Source organism: Chelonia mydas, chromosome 12, assembly GCF_015237465.2.
Source record: "Chelonia mydas isolate rCheMyd1 chromosome 12, rCheMyd1.pri.v2, whole genome shotgun sequence".
Classification (NCBI taxonomy): domain Eukaryota; kingdom Metazoa; phylum Chordata; order Testudines; family Cheloniidae; genus Chelonia; species Chelonia mydas.
Genome location: NC_051252.2, coordinates 35,251,159 through 35,274,863, shown reverse-complemented (window position 1 = coordinate 35,274,863; position 23,705 = coordinate 35,251,159). Strand labels below are relative to the sequence as shown.

Below are 23,705 nucleotides of genomic sequence, written 5' to 3'. Positions count from 1 at the left end.
TCCACGATCAATGCAGCGCACTTCGCAGAAGCTTTGCAAATGCAGGACTTTGCACTCCCCGAGCATGCGTCCCTAATTAACCGAATCTGATTGCCTGTAATGAAATCATTAGGGAAAGCAGGAGGGGCGGGTTTCACAAACCCAAGAAAACTCATCTCGATGTGGGTCTTTTTCTCCTGGGTCTTTTTTATTTATTGATTCATTTTTATTTGCTCAAATCTTTTGAAAGTGTTCGAGGGAGCTGCAAACTTGCTACCCTCCAAATATCCCAGTGCCGGCTATTTGATCTGGTAGCGTACGCTATGAAACGTGATGTGTGCCATCCCCTAGCTTTCAGTGCTAATGCTTTTATAGGTAGCTACGCTGCAAGAAGCGTGTGAGAAAGAACCCAAGAAAATGATCAGCCCCTTCTGAATAGCCACCCACGGACAGGAGGGTGATTTGATTTTAAACTAAACTGTATTTTAAATGGGAAGCTCTGTGTTTATACAGCATTCCAGGTTTCCTCTGTTTAAAACCTGGAGGAATAATACAGCGCTCGGGGAAGTGTTTTCAGTGATCGCTGATCATTGCGATCAGCTCGTCATGAACCTGGCCTGGCTTACTGCTTAAAACCCGATCCGTTCATACGTTACATTTCATGTCCTTTAAAATCCTACCGCGAGCAACCAAAAGTCACGAATGAGCCGCGCTGGATGCGCGTTACCTTCCAACGCCTTCGAAAAGATGCAGCCCCGGTGCGTTTACCTTGGTCCCAGCCCCGCTGCTCTGCCGCAGCCCCTCGCTCTCGCTCTCCCTGCCCATTGATTGGACAAAGCCATCCCAAAGTGCGCGGCGATTGGCTCAAAGTCGGGGGCAGAGGCGTGGCCGGCGAGGAGTAAAAACTCGCCTTCAGCAAGAAAAGTTTTGAAACTTTCCCAAACCCTATAAGGGGAGTTAGCATTTGCGGGGCTCGCCGGTGGCTCTGCGCGCACGCACACACACACACACACACACACACAGACACAGACACACACACACACTGGACTCTCACACGCTCCTCCACAGCCCTAGAGTTTATTTTGGTTCCGAGTTCGCAAGAAGTGGTGGTGGTTTCCCTCCCAGAAGAATTTGTTGTTTTTGCAAGAATTAACTTTTTTCCCCCCTCAAGACTTTTCTTTGCCTGCGAGAATTATTCCCTGCTTCTGCCTCCCTTTTAGCAGCAGCTTTTACCACCTCTGAAAAAAACAACAACCCAGAGAGATCACTAGATATCCGCACGGCACGCTCCGCCTGGCGACTCCGAAGGATGCTGCTGATTTACTGCTGCTAAGGACCCTGTTGGATTTGGGCAGCTTGTGTTTGAGACTCTCCCTCTCTCTCACCCCTTCCTCTGCAGAGGAATCCCGTTGGGGTGAGCCCCTCTCCCCCAAAACCCCTACCCTTTTCGTCCCCCCTCCCCCGGACCCCGGTGATTTCGTCGCGTCGCCTTGCGATTTGGGGGAGCCCCATCCATGATGCAGGCTCGCTACTCCGTCTCCGACCCCAACGCCTTGGGAGTGGTGCCTTACTTGAGCGAGCAGAGCTACTACCGGACCGCAGGGACTTACAGCAACATGGCCAGCCCCATGAGCGTCTATTCGGGCCACCCTGACCAGTACGCCGCCGGCATGGGCCGCTCCTACGGGCCTTACCATCACCACCAGCCGGCGGCCCCCAAGGACCTGGTGAAGCCTCCCTACAGCTACATCGCTCTCATCACCATGGCCATCCAGAACGCCCCGGACAAGAAGATCACCCTGAATGGGATTTACCAGTTCATCATGGACCGGTTCCCCTTCTACAGGGAGAACAAGCAGGGCTGGCAGAATTCCATCCGCCACAACCTCTCCCTCAACGAGTGCTTCGTCAAGGTGCCCCGGGACGACAAGAAGCCCGGCAAGGGCAGCTACTGGACCCTGGACCCGGACTCCTACAACATGTTCGAGAACGGCAGCTTCCTGCGCCGCCGCCGGCGCTTCAAGAAGAAAGACGTGCCCAAGGAGAAGGAGGAGAGGCAGGCCAAGGAGCAGCCCAAGGCGCCGGGCATCTCCAGCCCGGACATCTCCAAGGAGGCCTCCGAGAAGAAGGTGGTCATCAAGAGCGAGGCCTCCTCGCCAGACCTGCCGGTCATCACCAAGGTGGAGACGCTGAGCCCGGGCAGCGGCAGCCCCAGGAGCGTGGCCTCCACCCCGTCGGTATCCACCGAGAGCTCCCTGCCGGAGCACCACCCGGCCGGCAACGGGCTGTCGGGCTTCAGCGTGGAGAACATCATGACCCTGCGGACTTCTCCCCCGGGGGAGCTGAGCCCCGGGAGCGCCGCCTCCGGCCGGACAGGGGCAGGGCTGGTGGCTTCGCTGCCGCTGGGCTACCCCCAGGCGCAACCCTCCATCTACAGCCAGGCGTGCAGCCAGAGCGTGGACACGAGCGGGAGCTACCACTGCAGCATGCGGGCCATGAGCCTCTACACCGGGGACAGGTCGGGCCACATGTGCGTCCCCGCCGCGCTGGAAGAAGCCATCTCGGAGCATCCCAACGGCACCTCTTCGCCCCTGGCCACCATGAACCTGGCCTCCAGCCAGGAGAGCGCGCTGACCCCCAGCCACCCGCATCCCAGCGGCGGGCCCGGGCAGCCGGCAGCCTCCTGGTACCTCAACCACGGCACCGAGCTCAACCACCTCTCCGGGCACACGTTTGGCTCCCAGCAGCAGACTTTCCCGACCGTCCGGGACATGTTCAACTCTCACCGGCTGGGGATTGAGAGCTCGACCCTCAACGAGCATCAGGTGAGCGGCAACACAAGCTGTCAGATCCCCTATAGATCCACGCCCTCCATATACCGCCACGCCACCCCCTATTCCTATGACTGCACTAAGTATTGATTAGCATTGACTCTCCTGGGTAGGCCAATTAAGCAAACACTTAAGACTGCACAAGGAAATACTTTTACAACCTCTAAGCGGACCTGGGAACCAAAGAGTTTATAGACCCTTAATCCTCTTCCATCGTCTGTAAATTCCAAACAAGTAAATTCTACTTGAAAAGGGATATCTTTAAAATATATAGAGAGCTATCTAAACAAAGTGGCAAAGTTATATGCTAAAATATAGGAGGTCTCCGAAAATAAGTTATGGACCAATATCACAGCGACCATTATGCGATTAAAAAGAAAATTATATATATTATATATATAAATATATGTCCTGGGTATTTTAAGTTCTCTTATTGTGCTGTAAAATGTGTGGATTTCTAATCAGGCTAATTTTCAGAGCCATTAATATAATATTTAAAGTTGAGTTCACTGGATTATTTTTTTTATGTTGCCCAACAATTCCTGGCAGCCCAATTAATTACAAGTGATTTCTTCTTCCTTTTTTTTTGTTTTGTACAATTATGCAAGAGAATTTCTTCCTCTTTAGAGCTGTTCTTTTTACAAGACGAGGAAATAATTTATTTTTGTTGGTGGATTTTTGGGAAAAAAGGACAAAGTCTCTGATTCGTTTTTTTATTTACGACAGTGTGATGTTTTGTATAATAGTCTCCACCCTGACCATTCCTGAGAACTATTTGTTTTTATTCTACTTCACGCTTGTTTGTCTTATGTGGTCTTAATCGTTGTACTTACCTTAAAATAAATCCATGTTGTTTTCTTCTGCTCAAAGTCTGGCGCATGTGTGTGTGTGTGTGTGTATGTATGTGTGAATGTGTGTGTGTGTTTGCAGGTTTTCCTGATCCCATTTTTCAGGCAGAAAACGTGGAACACGTTGATGCTAAAACCGAGTAGATTTCCTGGAGACTAAAGGTTTATTACTCTTTTTTATGATTATTTATTTAACAAAGGCTCAGTTCACGTGACGAAATAGCATAGTTGAAATGAAAGCATGTAGGCATTCCTGGCTTAGTTTAAAGGGGCTTCCCAGGATCGGAAGATTTGCAGAACACTTTGCAAACCCAGGACAATTGGCCGGCTTGAACCTGGAGTGAGATTCTCCAATCCGCAAATTATGTGAGTGAAAGAATCCTCCTCAGGATAGGTTCTGATTAATCACTCTTATTTTAATCTTTTTCTTGACAGTTTTATTTACCGACTGAGATGTCGGCCTTATGTCGGCTTTGAATGTAGTCAGTTACCTCTCGGTTCAGCAACAGCATGCTGCAGGCAGTTGCCCCGATAAAACAACAGTGTACAGGAAAAATAAATTTTTAACATCCTGTGGGGATAATAAGGAATAACATTTGATCTGGATCTCGTTAGGAAGTCCTACGAACTATCCCAGCAAGTTCATATTAGGATGATTTTGCAGCACTGTCTGAACGCATTCTCTTTTTTATTCGTTTCTTGTACAAAAGATCTGGCTTCATCTGACTTCATCTTCTGCTTCCCATACCCGATCTGAGCTCTCATTATAAATGCCCGGGGCTGACAGCGGATATGTGGACGCTACCAGCCTTCTCTCCCTTCAGATCCCTTGTAAACAACTTTAACATGCTTCAGAGATGCAGTGGCTCGTTGTTGCTTAGTAATAATAATAATTAATAATAAAAAAATACCATCACAGGATTGTCTAGCACGTTGGTAACGAAGAAAGCAGCCTTTAGATAAAAATGGCCTTAGGAGCCCTTTTCAAACACAGCTGGTTTCCACCAAGTTAATTTTAATGGTAATAACATACGTCCCCCAACGAATGTAGATGCCAGCTGCAAAGATTGTCAATAAAGACCCATGCTAACCTATGGAATCACAGACTATAAATGCAGCACAATAAAAAAGGCTGAGGAGGCAAATCTCCTCCCATAAAAAAAAAGCAAATCAAAAAAACCACTAAACACTTATTAGGACGAAAAGGTGAATAGCTGGACGGAGAAGATACGCTGTCGTTCGTGGCAGACAATATTCCCCGGGCTGGTTTTGACCTGGCAAATACCATAGGCGGCCGAAGTCTGGCAGCGTGCGTTGAAACGCTTGGTTGAAACGCAACATGGCCCATCGGAGTCGTTTGTGCTGTGTGTCAACAGCCTTCCTACAAAACCCGAGCTGCTCGTGCCAAATTCTCCACTTTTTTTGTCTATTCATAAAAGAGCAAGGCGGGGAAAAAGAGGAGCGAATACACTCTCCTTCCCCGCCGACCTCTCCAAATCCTCGCCCCTTCTTCAAATTAAATCGGGGAGATTTTTCGCTGAATAGCTCCCCCCCAACCCCCCCCCCCCCCAGCTCACAGTCGCCTCATCGCGTTGTTCTGTACCTGTAAGCTGGAAATCAGGGGCTTCTTTTTTGGGTGGGGAGAGGGTGGGCTGGGTGTGAGAATCCCCTGCACGCGCGCGCGTGTGTGTGTGTGTGTGTGGGGGGGAGATAGGGAGACAGAGGAATATCCAGGGCCACTAACATTAAACTTGCCACTTCTCCTCCCTAACAGGTTCCTTGCTTGAGCCAGAGTTCCCAGTGGCAGATTCTCTCTCCCACCTAGGGCCTCCGGGGCGCAGAGTGGGGTTGCAGGCACAGGTGATATGCTGCTTGAGCCTTTCCCTTGTTTGTCTAAAGGGCACTAGGCCCTTGATGGGGGTTAGCAGCGGGTGGGGGCTGAATAACCCAGGACCACTCCGGGGATTCTCCGGCTGGCAGAGTGTAGATAGACGCCTCAGTGCCGATGTGCCAACATGCGGTCCAGGCTGGCCGCACGATATTATCTTATTGCAGTCGCATTTTGCAAATAGCTGACGGGATAAAGGACTGCCCCGTGGCAGGTATCGAGCTCCCGAAGCTCCTGCCAGAGCCGGGGGCGGGTGCTTTCCCCCCGAAAGGGCAGCCACTCGCTGCTGCTCCCAGTCCTTTCCCTCTGGGGGCATTTGGCACGCCAGCTGCGGCTCTCCGGAAAATTGCTTTTTTGCTGGACAGTTCCAGAGTGACACTGGACCCTGGGAAGTGCGGAGCCCGCGTTAAACAGTGACTGCGGGCAGCATCCTCTTGTTTGCGTTTCCAAATTTTCATGATCGCTCAGGCTCGAGCTGTTTTCCCGACCCAATATCGAGTCCTACCCGCCTGATCTCGGCTATGGTAGAAAACCAAAGTCCCCAAAGAAGAATTAGTAATAACCATTTTTTAAAAAAAAGGCGTTGTAATGATTTTTATTCGATTTCCACTCGAAGGGAATGATCTCAGGTAGGTCAAATGCATCCTTGTCTCTGTCTCTTGAAGTCCCCCCTTCTCCGGGTGGCTGACTTCCTGCAAGACCCTGTCACATTAAACAATAAAATAAAAATCCTCAGGAAAAGAAAGCACTTAAATGTCTCTCTCACAGGGCTCCCTGCTCCTTGTCTCCAAGCTGCAACGGTCTGGCCCTGGAAAATGGCAGGGTTTCAGCAGCTAGCTAATTTCCTCTTTGTGGGTGGCAGCATTTTGGGCCCAGGATAAAGTTTGTGAGATTGGGCCGTCGATCTCACAAGCGATTGCACGCCTTGGCGCAGGGGTGTTCATTTGCAGCCTTGGACTCTCTTTTTAAACCTTAGTTTTTCGGGCATAATACGGGCATGCTCATTTTGAGTCCTTTTTTTTTCTTTCAAAAAAGGAAAACCTAACAGAATAATAACACCCAGCAAACACTTACAATCGAAGCATGTTTTTCCCCCATTTACCAGACGGAGACATTCCAAGTAGGTGTTACTATTAACTCTGAGCTCTGGTGAAAAACACTGAGAGTTCAATCTATCCCTGGGAATCTTTTGGTGCGAAACACGTAACATTTTGTGTTTCGATACGTATATTTCCCCCTCTAACGATCAGCTTTCACCCTTATCTCCCTTTGGAAACAGCTGTAGCGTTTTTACCCCTGCCTTCCTCTCTGCATTGTATTCGAAAAATCTTCAAGCAGAAAACAGACTCCAGCATCTTCTTGCAGACTTCCCCCCCCCCCCCCCGGGCAAGGAGAGCTCTACATCACAGTCACTGTTATTTACATCTGTAGACACAGACTTTTGTCAAAGAGAACAAGAACTTTTGTTTTTCTCGGTTTCTTTCCATGTGAAATAGGTCCCTGTTAGTTTATAAAAGCAATCGGCGTGTTCTCCCGACTCTGGTCTGAGATGCTTGCTGGAAAAGCGAATCTAATCACCAGTTTGTTCAGATTTTGGTGAGGGTTTTGGGTTTTTTTTTTAAAGTCGCTTTCTTCCTTTCTTTCTTTCTTTCTTTCTTTCAAAAAAGGGCTTTCACCCGATCTGGATGATTGTCTCCCAGGTGGTTTAAACCAGCCAGGGGAATTAGAGCCGTGCTAAAAATAACACAGTTTAAATCTTTAAACTGTCCAGTCACATTGCCTGGACTCTTGCTTTGCAAGAGTAATAAAGCAACAGCAAAAGCCCCAAGTAGCCCACCCTAGAGTCCTCACAGAATAGCGTGGGACACTGTAGTTCTTTCCAACACGATTGACTCACGTGGCTTTATGGGGGGGAGGGGGGAGGGCTGGATCCTACCCGACTGAAGTCAATGAGAGTTTTGTCATTGGTTTCGATGGGAGCAGAATCGGGGTGTGTTTGCTTGTGTGTTTTGCGTTTGTGTTTAGAGCATTTAAAGTAGTCACGTCCCTTGCAACCGTTGCTGATGATCTCATAATTCTGCCAGCCCAAATACTCCCCCATCCCCAATCATGTTATGGTGTGACGCCACCTTCACCTGTAAGCCTCATTCAGGGACAGAGTCAGCACCTGGCAGGATCGGGCCCTACAGCGTACTTGCTTACAGGTGAGGGACCAAGATAAATCCCAGCGCACCATTAAGGAGCCGACCCTATTGTAGCCTGCGCTCAGGCACCACGCCCAATACTTCAATTGTGCTCAAGTACAAACTAGCCGGGGGCCAAGATCAGCTTCTATCAGGGAAGTCGCTGTGTTGCAGAGTTCACCTCTGCTGGCCCCAGCCTTGTTTGGGGTTTATTTTGGCTAATGAGGATGGTGGGTGGACACCTAGCACGATCAAGACGTTGTAATGCCAAAATGGCTTGGGACTTCAAATCTGCTGCCTAGTTTACTGATCCCTCCCCACTTCCCATGACCTTTAATTCATAAGAACGGCCATGCCGGGTCAGCCCAATGGTCCATCTAGCTCAGCATCCTGTCTGCCCAGAGCGGCCAGTGCCAGGCGCTTCAAAGGGAATGAACAGAACAAGGCAACTTATCGCCTGAGCCATCCCCAGATTCTGTCAGTCAGCGGTTTAGGGACACCCAGAGCATGGGGTTGACTCCCTTGGCTAATAGCCCTTGATGGACCTATCCTCCCTAAATGTATCTAATTCTTTTTTTGAACCCAGTTATGCTTTTGGCCTCACACCATCCCCTGGCAAAGAGTCCCACAGGTTGGCTATGAGTTGCGATCAGAAAAGTGTGTGTTCAAAACCAACAGCTCTTTCTATTGTGTATTTCTGTTCCAGCTCTGCCAATCCAAGCAACAAACTAGCGAATTTCCTTTGTGCTACAAGACTCAAATGCAGTCCGTTTAGGAACTCCCAAAAATATAACATACCCAGACAATCAATTAAGGGCCCAGTCTAGTCACCTGCCAGGTTTGCACAAATATATTAACCCCCCGTTTAGCATCGCTTCCCCTTTAGCATCTCGTTGCAAGCCTCCTTCGTGTTTTATTTTTCCTTCTTGGGGTGGACTCTGGAGAACTTGAAAGGCCTGAGCAGGGCGTGGAAAAAGAAATGAAAAGGCGTCAGGTAGCAAGTGCCTCTGTGAGAGGGATTCGCAGCCGTAAAGCTGCCGCTAACACCCGTTTTGCATCATGCAAAGGGCAAACTGTTTTTAGTTCTCATTTGACACTGAGCACAAACTCGACTGCTGCTCCAGTGCACCATGGACTCAGATGCAAAGCAGGAGGTATAATGATGTCAAGGCCTGGCGGTCTGGGGAATAGTAACACGGGACCATATAGGTTAAAATGGGCAAGCCGGGGTGCCCAAAGCGAAACACCTTTAAAAATCAGATCGTTTTATTGAGATGCCTAAATATGGGTTTAGGTGACTTACTTTAGGCCCCCAAGTGTGAACATTTTGGCTATGGGCCGTTTTGAATAACTTGCAGGGGGTACTGTCTTGGGGGGGGGGGGAACGCTACAGATGTTACACCCCAGGCTCTGCTCCCTTCTCGGGACCACAGAAGCTGCTAATACCCTCTAGGCTGCCAAGTGTGTCTCTCTGCTAGGACAGCCTCCCTCTGTCCCGCTGCCTTGAAGGGACGCGAGTCCCGGGGGTCGGGAAGCGAAAGCACACCCCGGAGTCTCTAAAGAGCCTGGGGGAGGCCCACGTCTCGGTTCTTGTGCCCAGCAGGCAGAAAGAAACTTCCCCACGGAGCTTCTCGGCCACTCGCCTCCAGCCCCGGACGGTGGCGGTGAGAGCGGCTCGGATTACAGACACGTCGGTGGCTGCTCCCAAGCGGACCCTGTCCGGTCAGGACGTCCGAAGAGGGTAACGCACCCAGGGAGCGAATGAGCTGTTAGGGAAGCTCCGACGGGTGGTTTTCAACCCGAGACGAACGTCTCTTCTTCGCCTCCCGAGGGAACTGCGCGCAGCGATGTACAAAAAAGTGAGGCAAGAAACCTCTGTGGGGCCGTGTGAGCCTGTGTCTGTATCCCGGGCCCGCTGCCATCGCAGGGGAGTATTTATTATTTTAATATTTCTTGCTTGGATTTCTCAAGGAGACGCACTAGAGTCGGTGAGAATTTAAATAAAGCCCGGGGGACAGGAGGACCGGGGGGGGGGGGGGGGGGCGACGTTAAACGTTGATCTCCCGTTTAAAATCTCCGCGGCGGATGTCGATAAGGTGTCAGACGAGTGAAAGCATCTGGGCTCCGACACGGATGCGCAGAGCCCCCTTTACAAGGAAGGTTTATGTGAAATAATGTTTAACGAAGGAAGAATTGATGTCTAAACTCAACCAAGGGCCACTTTTTTTTTTTTGTTGGCACACGCTGGATGTGGACAATCAAACAGCCCCTGGGAGCGAAAGGCGTTTGCTAATATAGATCGCCCCCCCCCCCCGCTCCCGGCATGTGATAATTTATATCAAATAAAAGGGTTTGCCATTTACTGACTCTCTGAAATGTGCCGAGTTCCTAGGGACTCGATTTAGTTCCCTCTGGTTTAATTCTACGAAGTAATGCCCGAAATCAAAGAGTCACAATCCTATTAATAAGCGGACTTTGTGGAAGCGAGGTCCCAATCTATAACAACAAATGAGAACATCAGAAATCCACTTTTTTTTAAAGTAATTTGCAAATCCAAAGCAAGAGGATTGCTTTCTCTAGCTGTTAATCTGAACCCCTGCTGGATTCATCTGAAAATGCAGAAATCAAATCAGGTTTCTTCCCCGCTTCTGATCTCCTGCTGGGCACCTGGGGGATAACCCTCAGGGAATTCCCAACTAGCCCTTTTAAAAGTAGTGGGATGTTTATGATGCAGTAAGGGCCCCATCCTGCAGTCAGACAAAAGTCCCATTCGAGTCCAAAGTTTTATCTGGGCAAGGGGTACGGGATCGGGACTCTGGTTTCTAACGGCACACTTAATTTCCCCGATTACGTTTGGAAGTTACCGGTGGCGGCCAAATCCTGCTTGCTCCACTCAAACGAGTGCTGGCGTTACAAGTTGATTGGCCCTCGGTCTGGGCTCGATGCAAAGCCCAGGGAAGCCATTCGAGTTTGGATCAGACCCTAGAGGAGACGTGGCCCGTGCTTCCTTCTGAGCACATTTTGCTCCCAGAAGAGATGGCAGGCAAACAGCCTCTAATCAGAACAGAAACTCATGACTCAGATCTGCCTTTACACAGCTTCCTAAAAATGCTCGTATGTTAGTCAGTTTCCATGGGCCATCTCTTGCCATCGGTTTTTAGCAGATTCCCCCGCCCCATCACTGACTGTTTTAAAAACTGGGGACACAACAGGGCCCTAAGCATCTGTCCTTTTCACCCACAAAGAGAATAGCGAACTGATTGTCGACATTTCACATTAGAGGGCACGCTTAGTGGGGGTCTGTTCATCGCCCTCATTAAAGAGCTGACACCTCTTTCTGAGTCCGACTCAGCCAGTACCTTTGATTAAAATCATTACATCAGTCAATTAAAAAAAAAAAACCTGAACGTTTATACAAAAAAGAGCATCACAAATGCCTAATGTAATCACCGGCCAGCTGTGTGCACTTGTAAAGTTGTTATAATCCCCATCCTTGGTATAAACAGGAAAGTACATAATATAAAGCAACAGGCCTGCATTCACAAATACGAAACCTCCCCCTCATGCCTGCCAAGTTCGCCTTTTATGGAGCGCGGTTGCTCCTTGCAATCCCACTGTGACCCCCAAATAAGAATCAAAATCCCCTTCGATTTTGGTTCCTCGAAAAGAAGGATTGCTTAACTCGCGTCCCCCTGCATTCACACGGCACTCGGGCCTGAGTTCCGAATACAGAATTTCGTCCTGCTGGATTTTCTGGGGACAGCCGTGGGGGGACCCTTCTCACCCTTGAGGTTAGAGAGACTATATTAGCAAGCATCACTCTGTACAAGCGGCCTATTCAAATGGCCGCAGACACACGATTCGAGCATACCCCGGGTTGGATCGCTTCCCCGGGCTTTTGTTTCATCTGTCTTCAGACGTGCTTTCTATTGAATCTTTGATGCAAACCTGGTTGCTTGGATGTCTATCCAATGCGTCAGGAGCAATCCCTGCACTGATTTTGATTTAGATGGGGTAGGTGGTGCTTTGAGCAGGGGACTGGACTAGATGACCTCCTGAGGTCTCTTCCAACCCTCATCTTCTATGACTGCAGGTTTGAAGGCAAAAAGCCAGATCCACAGCGGGTGCAAATCAGTGGGAGCTACGTTGATTTACACCAGTTGAGGATTCATCCCTGTTCTCCACTTGGAGAGAGAGAGAGAGAGAGAGAGAGACAGACCCCTAGGTTCTTCCTTGCAGCTCCATTTAATTGCCTGGTTTCCTCCGCATTGATCCTTTCAAAAAACCAAATCCTCCTTTACCCGGGGGTTTCTGCCCCTTCTCCCTCTGAGCTCCAGCCGTGTACATCCTGCTTTGCTGACTGTGTGCTTACAGCGTCAAAGGGTGGACGTGATATTTCAAACATCAGATCAGTGCGTTTATATATTGGGTGCCCGGAAATTTTTCCAAATAAACACAGCTTGATTCAACTTGGGTGGGCAGACTTATCAACAGACTAATGCTATAAACAAATGAAGGACAAACCCGGCGAACCATTGGCTGGTACCAGAGAGACACGTGGAGGGAGCTTGGAGTTTTGTAGCAATGATATTTTAATTAATGTGGGTGGGCTGAGAACACAAGCGACTGTTTATCGGAGACAATTTATTTTCCAGTGCTAAGTCAACATATAATAGCAAACTTACAACAATTATTTAACATTTTTTTTTCTTAAAAAAAAAAAAAAAAAAGAGCGATGAAGCCGGGACAGAGGGAGAACAAACTCGTTGAGGCAGGGTTGGGGTCTGAGCTCACACAAACAGCTCCCCGGTGGACTCTTGGAGGGTTTCTTCCTCGTCCTTTCGCGTCTCTGAACTGCCAGGGGAAAGACCCGGAGCTAAACCACGTCCGCGATGAGCCACGTTTTCGGCAGCCATCTAGCTCCAATGAGCAGCCCGCTAAATGGCTCCTCCATGGTCTATCTGTACGGGGCCGACAGGGCTGGGCTGCCTGCTGCTTTAGGCTTCGCATCCACCAGCGTGATCTCCAGGCAGGAACCTCCCCAGAAGCCTCCTTACAGCTACATCGCTCTCATTGCCATGGCCATCAAGGAGGCTCCAGACCAGAAGGTGACTCTCAACGGCATCTACCAGTTCATCATGGAGCGGTTCCCTTTCTATCAGGACAACAGGCAGGGCTGGCAGAATTCCATCCGGCACAATCTCTCCCTCAACGACTGCTTCGTCAAGGTGCCCCGAGAGAAAGGCAGACCTGGCAAAGGCAGCTACTGGACCTTAGACCCCCGCTGCCTGGATATGTTTGAAAACGGGAACTACCGGCGGAGGAAAAGGAAGCCCAAAGCCTCAGGATCCCAGGAGACCAAGGGCAAGGCGGAGGCAGAGGAGGGGAAGGAGCAGCCCGCTGGCCACCGAGCTGATGTGCAACCGAAGAGATTCCGGGGGAGCCAGGCTGCATCCGCAGGAGAAGAGACCCTGGAGCCAGCCTGCGCCTCCGGGGATGCACTGGCCCCCGCAGAGGAAGGCGAGAACAAAGCGAGCTCTGTGAGATGCAACCGGGCAGCAGCAGAGCCCCCTCAGGCAGAGGTGCCCCCTGCCCCTTGGGGCCATCCGCATCCATCCAGGTGCGCAGCTGCTCAGGTCCCTGCGCCTGCCTCCAAGGAGGGAAGAAGCATTTCCGAGGGGGAAAGGGTGGAGAGCTCTTCGGAGGGAGAGGCGGAGGAGACGGCGCTGGCAGAGGCCAGGGCATGTCAGCATATACCCACCTCTGGTGCACGCCTGCTCTCCCCAAGTGCCAATCAGAGCCAGGTGGGCACCGCAGCCGGGACAGATCAAATGCCTCCGAAAAGCTCAGAGAAGTCCAAAAGCTTCAGTATAGACAGCATCTTAGCTCACAAAACTCTCCAAACGCCAGCCAAAGGGGACGCGCAGGCAGAGGGAGGCTGGGACCCGAGCGCCTCCAAGTTGGCTTTGGAAAGCCGGCCAGCTGGATACATCAGTGGGTCGCTGGCAGCTAATGCTAATGTCTGTCCAGCTTTCAGTGCTTCCCTGATGCTCGATTCCCAAGTTCAAGGTAGATTTTATCAGATCGGGATTCCCTTTCTCTCTTATTTTCCTCTTCACTTGTCCGAGACGGTATTTAATTTTCAGTAACAAAACCCCCCAAAATGCAATTTGATATCCAATTTTATACACACACGGAATGGGCTTTTATATATATATATATATATATATATATATATATATATATATATATATATAAAACCAAGAATGAATTACAGGGGTTAAGAATATTAGGATTTTATGGCATTTTCAACCGTTTCTTTCTCAGCAGATTTCTTGACTAGATATTTTTTCTTCCAAATATACTTTAAGGTAACTTTTTTTTACCTTGGCTGTAACAAAAATATCACAAACAGTACAGCAGCCTGATGGTTTATTCTTGCCATCCATCATGCATTTAAGACCTGTTTTTGTCCAACTGCTTTGCTTTCACGTTAAAAAACAACCCCCCTCCATGCACCCCAATGTAATCATGTGTTTTTCTTGTGCTTGTGTTATTGTGCAGTGAATACATATATTTCCCCGCACATATATATACAATTGCTGCGACGCTGCCTAATAAACCCCAACCTGGTAATTTAAATAAACCGAATAGATACATGACATATCATATGTGCTAAAAATAGTCACAGATGGAATTTCCTTCGGTACAATCCTGCTTGCTTGGAATCAGCCCCGTATACAATTCATGGCGTGAATTCAAGCTGGTTTACTGCACAGTGCTTGCCTTTTTAGTGTACTTTGGTAGTGTCTGTGTCAAGCTGGTTTACTGCACAGTGCTTGCCTTTTTAGTGTACTTTGGTAGTGTCTGTGTCACTGAGGCCGGTTACAGAGAACACCCGATTTTGAATGATGTGGAATGGAGAAACTGCAATGTTTTATATATGGAATCCGATGCTCTAAACATAAAACCACACGGATCACAATAATATACATTAATCTTGGCGTTAGCTTGTTACAAACTGGACGTCTACCAAGAACAATCAACTCACCCTGTCCCCGTAGGTTTTTATTTTCTCCTAGATGAGTTATAGACCAGAGCATTTTTTTTATTCTTTCAATAAATATTGAGGCTTTCTTTGTATATTAGCCGGCAAATGCCCTTTGGAAATCTTTTATATCATCAGCTTTCATTATGAAGCCGAACCTATATTCAATAAAGTATTTTGTTCAATGATATGGCTGATTATTTAAAAATCACCCCCAGTTCATGCTGCCTAAAGAAATGTTGGGTTTTGGGGGGGAGGGGAGGGGCGGGGAGGGAAGAAGGGGAATAAGACGCTGTAAAAACGCTGGAAGAGATGCATTTTTACAGGACAATTAGTATTTAATTCTCAGAGGCTGCTTGAGGAACAGTAGTAGCTCAGAGAGAATTTAATTCTACGCATTTAATTGTCCAGTGCATAAGAGGCTGAAGAAGGGGTCAGGGAAATTGTTTTCGGACAACAGAGACAACATGTCCCTCACACAAAGCGGAGTCTGTCTTTAAATAAACCCCTTGACCGGTGACTGCCCAGGAAGAGCTGGGCTTGTCGATACAGCTCTGATTCAGACTCCTTCACCATTCCCCACAGAATGGTCTGGGGTTTTCTTTGAAATGTCCGAGCAGCTCCTGATTCCGGGGCTGTTTGCATTTAGACGTGGAGTTCAGAAGCTGAACACCCAGAATCTGCAAATAACTCTCAGCTTATCTGATGTGGGAAAGTACAAAAAGTCAGGGAGCCGTGGGAGGTAGTGCTGACCTAGAGAGAGGGTTAGCTACATTTTTAAACTAACATATACATCCAGCGTACAAACCTTTTCTCTAAAAATCTCAAAACCCACTGAAAAGTCGCTTTTTATGCCTGTCATTGAATGGCAAAAAGGGATTTCAGGTAAGCATGACAACTTGTTTATTTATTTATTTTAAAACCCTACCGAGTATGATGCCAACTGTAGATAAAGCTGTTCAAAAAATGTATGGCACTGTCTAATCCTGTAGTTCATAGGGGAGCCATTACAACTGTGAAGGAGTTCCAGCCACCACAGATCTGTAAAATTCAGACACAGTAGTGTAGCCAAAGATAAACTGGGTTTACTCTCTTCTCATTTGGGCAACATGGAGTTTAGTTTAGTTTAGTTTAGTTTACCCACTTTTTTTTAAACACGTCAGTCTGGATTTAGGTAAGGTTAGTTTGCCCACTTCTTTTTAACCAGGACAGCCCCACAGTATTTTACTCTGATCCCTTGAGACTGAAAGGGTTAATATTTTTACTTTCCCACTTTGTCGTCTGATTTGCTGTTCACCTGTGTAACTCGAGGCAGGTATTACAGCAAACTCAATCGATGGCCACCTTGTGAAGTGTCAGCGATGGCGGATGACATCATGGAAGTCTTTCAGGGCTCAGGGGTGGTGATGCCATTCTTAAGCGGCACAAAAGAGCCAGGCCGATGCCTGTAGCAGTTAGGCCTTGCACAGTTCTGACTCAGCCGTAGCTCCCACTGCAGTCAAAGGCAGCTTCACATGGGTATGAACTGAGGAGGCATTCTGTTCCACCCATGGAAGTCAATGGGTGTTTTGCCTTTGGCTGAGATGGGAATAGGATCCATGGGAAAACAGGTATTGCCAGACCAGATCAGTGGTCCATCTAGTTCAATATCCTGTCTCCAGTGATCTCCAGTATCAGATGCTTCAGAGGAAGGTGCATGGCGGACAATTATGGAACAACCTGCCCATATGGTAATTTCCCCCCTAGTCCCCTCACTTAGCGGTTGGTTTATGCCCTGAATCATGAGAGTTTATATCTCTAAAAAAAATCCAACCAACCAAACCAAACCAAAACCAAAAACCTCTAGCCGCTGTAACTAACTCTCAATGTTCTTATTAGCCCTATCAATGCTTAATCTGAAAGGTTCCCATATTTTTTGTAGTGTGGGCCCCCTCTCAGTAGAGAGATCCTCTAATGGGCCCTCCTCCAAATCAGGCTGCATATCAAGATTAGGCAACATCCCACCTCTAGGAGCTACAGTAATTCTCCTGGGGTGGGGGCGAGGGGGGGAAGTGATTGTCTTTGGTGTAGGACTGAGAATTGCCACACACAGAAATATCCCACCTCACCCACTCTTACACAAACTAAACATCCCCACCAATAATCAATTCCATTTCACTCACTTCTTGGGTTTTCAGTCCTATCTCTGCCCCTGGCTCCCAGCCTACTCCCTTGGCCTCGTAGCCCTCTAGTTCTGCGGCTCCTCAGCACTCAGCCTAGGCCCCAAGGTACCCACTTTTATCCCAGTTCCTTTCCCTCCAGCATATGGTGTATCTGGGTGTGACGGGGTAGGTGGCTTTGAGAGAATGAAACAGCAGCCCCTTTGATAAAAGAGCAGCCTCTAGCGGCAGATCCACCATTTTCCTTCCTTCTACAGGTATCCTGGCTGGAGTGGATCAGGGCTGTTAAGCCAGCAACCCAACTCTTTATGGAGAACAGAGAAAGATTTTGTGGACCACTGCTTGTCTATGGACCACAAACTGGAAACTGCTAGGCAAATCCTTTGTCAAATCCAGCCAAGCTCTGGGCCCCACTGATATTTTTTGGAATGGAGTTCCACAGGTTAACTGTGAGTTCTGTAAAAGATTGCTTCCTTTCATTGTTTAAAATGATCTTTCTTCCAGTGCTGTGGGCCGTCCCCTTGCCCTTGTATCCTGAGAAAGAATTAAGAAATGTGGCTGAGTTATTTTCTCTGTGCCAGTGAGTACTTCAGGGCTGAGCCACAGTCAGGTGGCCATCTTAATGGCTGAAAATGAAACTAGAATTTAGCCCAGCATATACAGTAGGTGTCTTTTGTTCACAGGCAGATTTTTGGAGTATTGTTAATTATTATATTTTGTGGAGGTTTATTTTCTGTGCGGGGTGACACCCCCCTTTCCCCCCCCCGCCGGGGGTGGAATGTGGCCAACGCACTGCTGCTGTTTTTAAAAGCTACATTGGGCCTAATTTTGATCACACCTACTCTGGTGATGTCAATAGACATACTGGTATGACACCAGTTGGAGTGAAATCAGAATGAGGCAAATTATTTTGAGCGGCGATTTGGAATTAGCGCTGACAGTTGACTAATGTATGTGACAGAGAAAGCGTATGCATAATAAAGCATGATGGGCTGATAGAATTATTTATTTGTACACTCCCTTTGTATGTCATCCATTTGTACATAAGATAAGAAAAACAATAATAAAATGAGAACTATGTAATATATGCAGACTCCAATGTGAACCTATGTGCATATTCTCTCTCTCTCACACACACAACTTGTATATAGCTGAACATGCTATTACTACTCCAATAAGAATTCATGTTTACAAATTTTACTGTTGTCTTAAAATGTCATACAAAGATGGGCACCTTGACGAACTCCTGGAATTTGTTGTCAAAAGTTTCACACCTGTTCTATAGGCAAAGGAGCAGCTGCCAATGCTGAAAACTACCACCCACTATTTGACACATCTGTGGAATCTTCAGCCCAGAGTTCTCAACCTCTCCGGCCTGGCAATAAATTTAAGTCTGAAATACTGGGAACAAAGTAGAAAATATTCTATGACACAGAACAGAATACTCCTTATGTGGGCAGTGTATCTGTCTTTCCATTCCACTGGATAGGAATGACCTATGTCACGACTCATCAAGGTTTCATGTCTCTTGAGTTATGCAGCCACTTCTAACTTGCAGGAACACACAGAGTATACAGTGAAGTTATCTAGTTCACAGAACAACAATTTCAAACACAGGTTTCCTATAGGGAACTGCAATTTGCACATAGGAGTGCATTGCAACAATCCAGGAATTTCATTCCTTTTAAGTGAGGTTTCTCATCATTAAATACTGTGTGTGTGTTTGCTTAAAATTGGTCCCAGGGCATTTTATATATTTACATACAAACAGAAGATGTTTTGGGGCACCTCAGTTAGCAAAGGGAATGCGTGTCCTACCCTGGCTGCTTTCAAAGTGAGACAATAAAATAACAAATAATAGTAATAATAACACATATTGTATCACACTTTTTTTTTTTTTTACAATTTAAAATATTAGTTACTTCTTTCCTTCCTATCCTAAGCAAGATACTTGGTTTCATTACATAAGATGATGTCTCTTTTCCAACCAGAAGACGAGAAGTTTTCTGCTAATTGCTCTGTAGATGTTTATAAAGGGCATAGGAACACAGATGTTTGAGGTGGGAAGGAGCTAGCAGATTACCAAATCCATACACTCTGCAAATTTAGGACGTAGTCCCCTGAGACACAGTGCATCAGATATTAAGAATACAGCATATTTGATTTTAGCCTAAAGACTGAGAAAAAGAAATCACAGAATTAGAGAAGTTGCAGATGGAAAAGGACTATTAGGTTATGTAATTCATCAGTCTGGCTATTGCATAATTGCTCCCTACACTTTATTTTTAGTGCTTTAGCCAGACAAGCCATTAAGTGCTTTCTTTATAATAGGCCAGACCCTTCAAGCTTTATGCTTGCTGAATTCCAGTGGACTTCAATATGAGTTTATTGCTTAGAGGGCTTTCAGAATGGGGCCCATTATATAATCAAGGGCACACAGGAAGTTTTGCTTGATTAAGGAGAGAACTGGCCCTGTAGAAGATAAATGCAGGGTGTGATTCTGTATTCCTTAAAGGAATTCAGGACTGGGCACTAAATCACATTTTCAGATTACATAGGATAAGACATTATTACTAATTGAGATAGGAGCTTGCTCCAGAGTAAAACATTGTTAATGCTCATGAAAATGCAATTTGTTTTAACCCAGCTTCAAAGCCAGTTCAGTAACGCATAAAGAATGTTTATTTACAATATAGTGGCTAAATTTAGCATGAGCTCAGTCAGCTTAAATCTTAGTGACATTTTTAGATAGTACATTGCAAATCAGGAATGCACGGAGAAATAAATAAACTTTCCCACATTTTTTGAAATCAGGTCAGGATTTGCAAGTTATTTCTTGCGTGAGTGACTTCTACAGCTTGGACAACATTATGAATAATGCATTTTTCCCACTAAAAATAAATACAAATTGCAAGAACAAAACGATAATTTTCATTATAATTTCATCACAACAATGTAATTTCAAGGACAAAACAACAACACTAGAGCAACAGCCAGCTATTGTTAAAAAATTATGCAAAATACTAATATATCACTAATTTTCATTATTATTATTTGTTAAGCGCTGAAAATGTGCATGGCACTTTACAAGGTATAATATAAAGACCTAATAAAGTCTATGCCCTAAAAAGCTCGCAGTCTTATGAAAGCAGAAAATGCAGGGCAGGCCAGAGGAAGGAATACTAGAGCAGATTTTTTGGTTACGTTGGGTTTGCTTCACTTGATGTGGGCCTTATAACAACACGTATTATTCTTCAAACCCAATTAAGTAAATTCCTTTGCTTGGAGAGATGTAAATACACAAGTCTCAGATTCCTACATTGTATACTTGTAGCAGAGCTAAGGCAAGGGGTAAATTATATGACTTTTGAAAGGATATGCATTACCCAAATGAACATGGTTATGGGCGTGATCCAAAGCCAATTGTAGTCAATGGGAATTTTTCCATTGGCATCAATGGGCTTTGGATCAGGTCCTGTGTAATTCCCTTTAATGGTAACAGTGGAGCTTTCAGGCATCCCTGGTATTTTGATGGATGAATAAACTCCTTGGGCCAGATCCCCAGCTGGTGTGAATCAACATCACTCCATTGAAGTCAACAGAGCAACAGTGATTTACACCAGAGAATCTGCCCCTTTGCAATTTTTCTCTGTAGCAAAGTTCACCTGAAGGGGAGAGGATCAGAAACTCACGGTAGTTCACGCCAGCTCTTGTTCACAATACTGGAACCACTAAATAAGGGTCAATCAGCTGTACAAGGACTTAAATCACATTACAGTGATCTAATTCAGTTGTACAGTGCTCAAAGTGCCAAACCAAGGTAATTTCACTGGAAATTACAACAGTCAATCCATATAGACCAAAGACACCAATTATTTTTAACGCTCTGTCCTGCTTCTCCGCCCCCACCCCCCAGCATTGTTTTGCTGGGTATATTTTGAGATAAGTGGTGTGACTAGGCCATCCTTATACTACAGTGTATAGTGCCTTGAGCAAATAGTGCCAAGCAAATGAGTTATAGAAAGAAAAGTTAATTTGGGATTCTAGCATTTGAGTGCTCCTTCACTGGTAAAGACATCAGGACTTAGACATGTAAGATGAGGCTGTGTGACATACCATGAATCTCTCTCTCTCTCTCTCTCTCTCTCTCTCACACACACACACACACACACAGAATATTTAAGCCAATGTCACCTATCAGTTAGGTGCCAGGAAATTTAAACACAGTTCAGAGATTGGCAAAATCCTGCTCTCTTTTGTACAAATGGAAAAAGGCATAAGAAATCTCATCTCCCTCCCCCAGTCTACCACACTGTATCCATGTGGGTAGGATAAACTCTTAGCACTGTACTGATGTTGAGCAGGGAGGGGGCTGGCTAACATGCCTGAAGGCAATCCATAGCCTTAAAGAGGCGTAAACACCTCACTTGAGGGCATGACCAAGATCTCGAGGCGCCCAGCGTACACGTTGCAATTGGCAGCAGGTGCTAAGGTGGGGGGACATGCTGCTCCTTTTTAAAGGCGTGTTCAGAAGTTGCCCTCAGCCCCACTCCCTCCCCCAAGTGTTCATCCATTCTGCTGTGTAAAAGCAAGGTAATTCCTAGGCCCTCTACCTGGCAGTCTCCTTCACTCCCTCCCAGGAAAAACTTGGGCAAGGTAGAGCAGAATTCTGCCCGATATAACAGCAACATGTGCTGTTATGATTCATTATCTGTTGTGCACTGACAGCAGTAGGTTGAAATTCCAATTCCGTTAACTGGTTACGGCTGCTATAGCACTCTGAGCAAGCAAAGGGTCTCTGCCAGCAGATAAAAGTATTGCTCATGAAAGGAGCTGAGAACTTCCCCATGTCCAGCTAAACCAACCAACTCAAGCTGGTGGAACATGGAGTGGTGCTCTAGATTTTCACCTGCTGAGGGTGACTGAGCAGCTCACCAGTTGTTCTGCTTCCTTTTGTCACTCAGGAGCCATGCAGTGATCACAGACTTGTGAGAACAACCCAAGTGCTTGCCTGCTTTTGGAGGCAGTGTCTTCCTCTCAGGAATCTTCTGTGATTTGCTAGGAGCTGAGTCTTCTCTGGTGGACCTGAGCAGGTTGCCAGATTTGAACCCCCTGCATCAGAGCCTGCCAGGGAGCCTCAGGGGGCATAGATGTGGGGAAGCATAGGTGGAGGAAGAGCATACACAGCCACCCACCCACCTCCTTGACTGCACTCACTCCTTCTCAGGAGTGGAGAACTGGGCCAGAGGGTAGAGTCAGCTGCTCTCTGAGGAAACTGGACAGTTCATCAGACAGGAGGAACTTTGTCAAAGAGATCCCCACTCAGTCCTGCTTCTCCCCACCCATTACTCCTCCTAGACAGCGCCCCCATGCTCTCCTACATATTGCCATCCTCGTCCCGCATAGCCCCAGTCCCCACCATGCCCCCCAAACACATTCAGTTTTTAAAGTTGAAATGCCTGGATGTTTAGGTCTATTCACTCTGATAAACATTAACATCGAGGCCATAGGTACCCGTTAGTTGTTCAGGATGAGGGTGGAGATATAGAATCATAGGACTGGAAGGGACCTCGAGAGGTCATCTAGTCCAGTCCCCTGCCCTCATGGTAGGAGTAAGTATTATCTAGACCATCCCTACAGGTGTTTGTCTAACCTCTGGGCTCTGGGTGGTGAAAAATCTGTTCTGGAAAAACACATCAGGCAAAGCCAGGGCTAGGGTTAGACTTTAGCTCAGTGGCTTAGTCACCAACATGGCCATGCGAAAGATCAGTCTAGTTTTTGAACTGCATCCCCTCCAGTGACATTCTGGGTGTCTTAGAAGGCTGGGAACCCAAGATTCAGGTTTGATTCCCTCTCTCTCTCGGTGTCTTTCCTCAGTCATGACATGAAAATATAAGGAGACTGCAAGATATGTAGTTAAGGAAGGACATTTCGGCTGATTTAGCAGGCTGGGAACCCAACAGCCAGGTTTGATTATCTGTCTTATGCTCCTTCTCACCCCTTAAGTGTGGCAGCTCAGCAATCACAGGAGAATCATTAATAGAATAAGAAAGTCCTGTTTTGCTCCCAGGATGGAAGGGGTAAAGGGCCTAATCCAAAACCCGCTGAAGTAAATGAAAAGACTCCCATTGACCTCAATGGGCTTTGGATCCAGCCCAAAGTGAGTGAACACAGAAAATGAGGGAACACTGAATGACATGTTGTGGGCTCTGTTGGATGTGGGGATTCACCATCCACACAAAGGATCCTGTGAAGGCCACATTCCAGTTAGCTCTCCTTTATAACGGCTGCATCAGTCAACAGAATACATAATCTGGTCTAAAACACTGAACATTCACAACTAGCTAGAGGTTTCACTTTGTGTCTGCAGAATGCTGTGTGTGTGGGCGTTTCCTTTTCTATTACATTTGAGTTTTGTCCAGCTCTTCAGCTGAATGTTTGAAAACACACTGCACGAACACTCTAATTCCTGAATCCATGGGGAGGTGGCCACCTTAATTCTTGACTACATCTCTTAAACTGCTTACTAAGTCACTGTTTTCATTAGAAAAGCAATATGTAATAATAGTTGTTACAATAATTGTATTTCTGTTTTTACATCTGTAAAGATTAACTTAAACAGTATGAGGCCCATTAAACTATTTCATGTCATGCTGCCATAAATTTCCTTCATTCCCATTGCTACTATTATTCCAGAGTAAACTCTGAGATCAGGCAAGCTGCTGCCACAGAGAGTTATTTATAGGAGCTCATTCATCAATAAAAACTT

At 46.8% G+C, this 23,705-nt stretch overlaps 2 protein-coding genes across 2 annotated transcripts in view; both read left to right on the top strand.

Annotated features, from left to right (window-relative positions):
- The first annotated feature begins 894 nt into the window (after positions 1–894).
- FOXC2 (forkhead box C2) overlaps positions 895–23,705 on the top strand; it is a 69,919-nt gene continuing 47,108 nt past the window's right edge. The window contains exon 1 of the mRNA XM_007072736.4: positions 895–2,804. Within this exon, the coding sequence (XP_007072798.4) occupies positions 1,494–2,804 (1,311 nt within the window). The 5' untranslated portion in view covers positions 895–1,493. The remainder of the gene's footprint in view (positions 2,805–23,705) is intronic.
- On the top strand, positions 11,817–14,546 carry FOXL1 (forkhead box L1). Its single transcript, XM_007059324.3, has one exon. The coding sequence runs from the start codon at positions 12,622–12,624 to the stop codon at positions 13,876–13,878; it is 1,257 nt and encodes a 418-aa protein (XP_007059386.2). The 5' UTR covers positions 11,817–12,621; the 3' UTR covers positions 13,879–14,546.

Bases quoted from the DNA above. Each gene is read 5' to 3' on its own strand.
- FOXL1 (XM_007059324.3), top strand. From the start codon at position 12,622: ATGAGCCACGTTTTCGGCAGCCATCTAGCTCCAATGAGCAGCCCGCTA.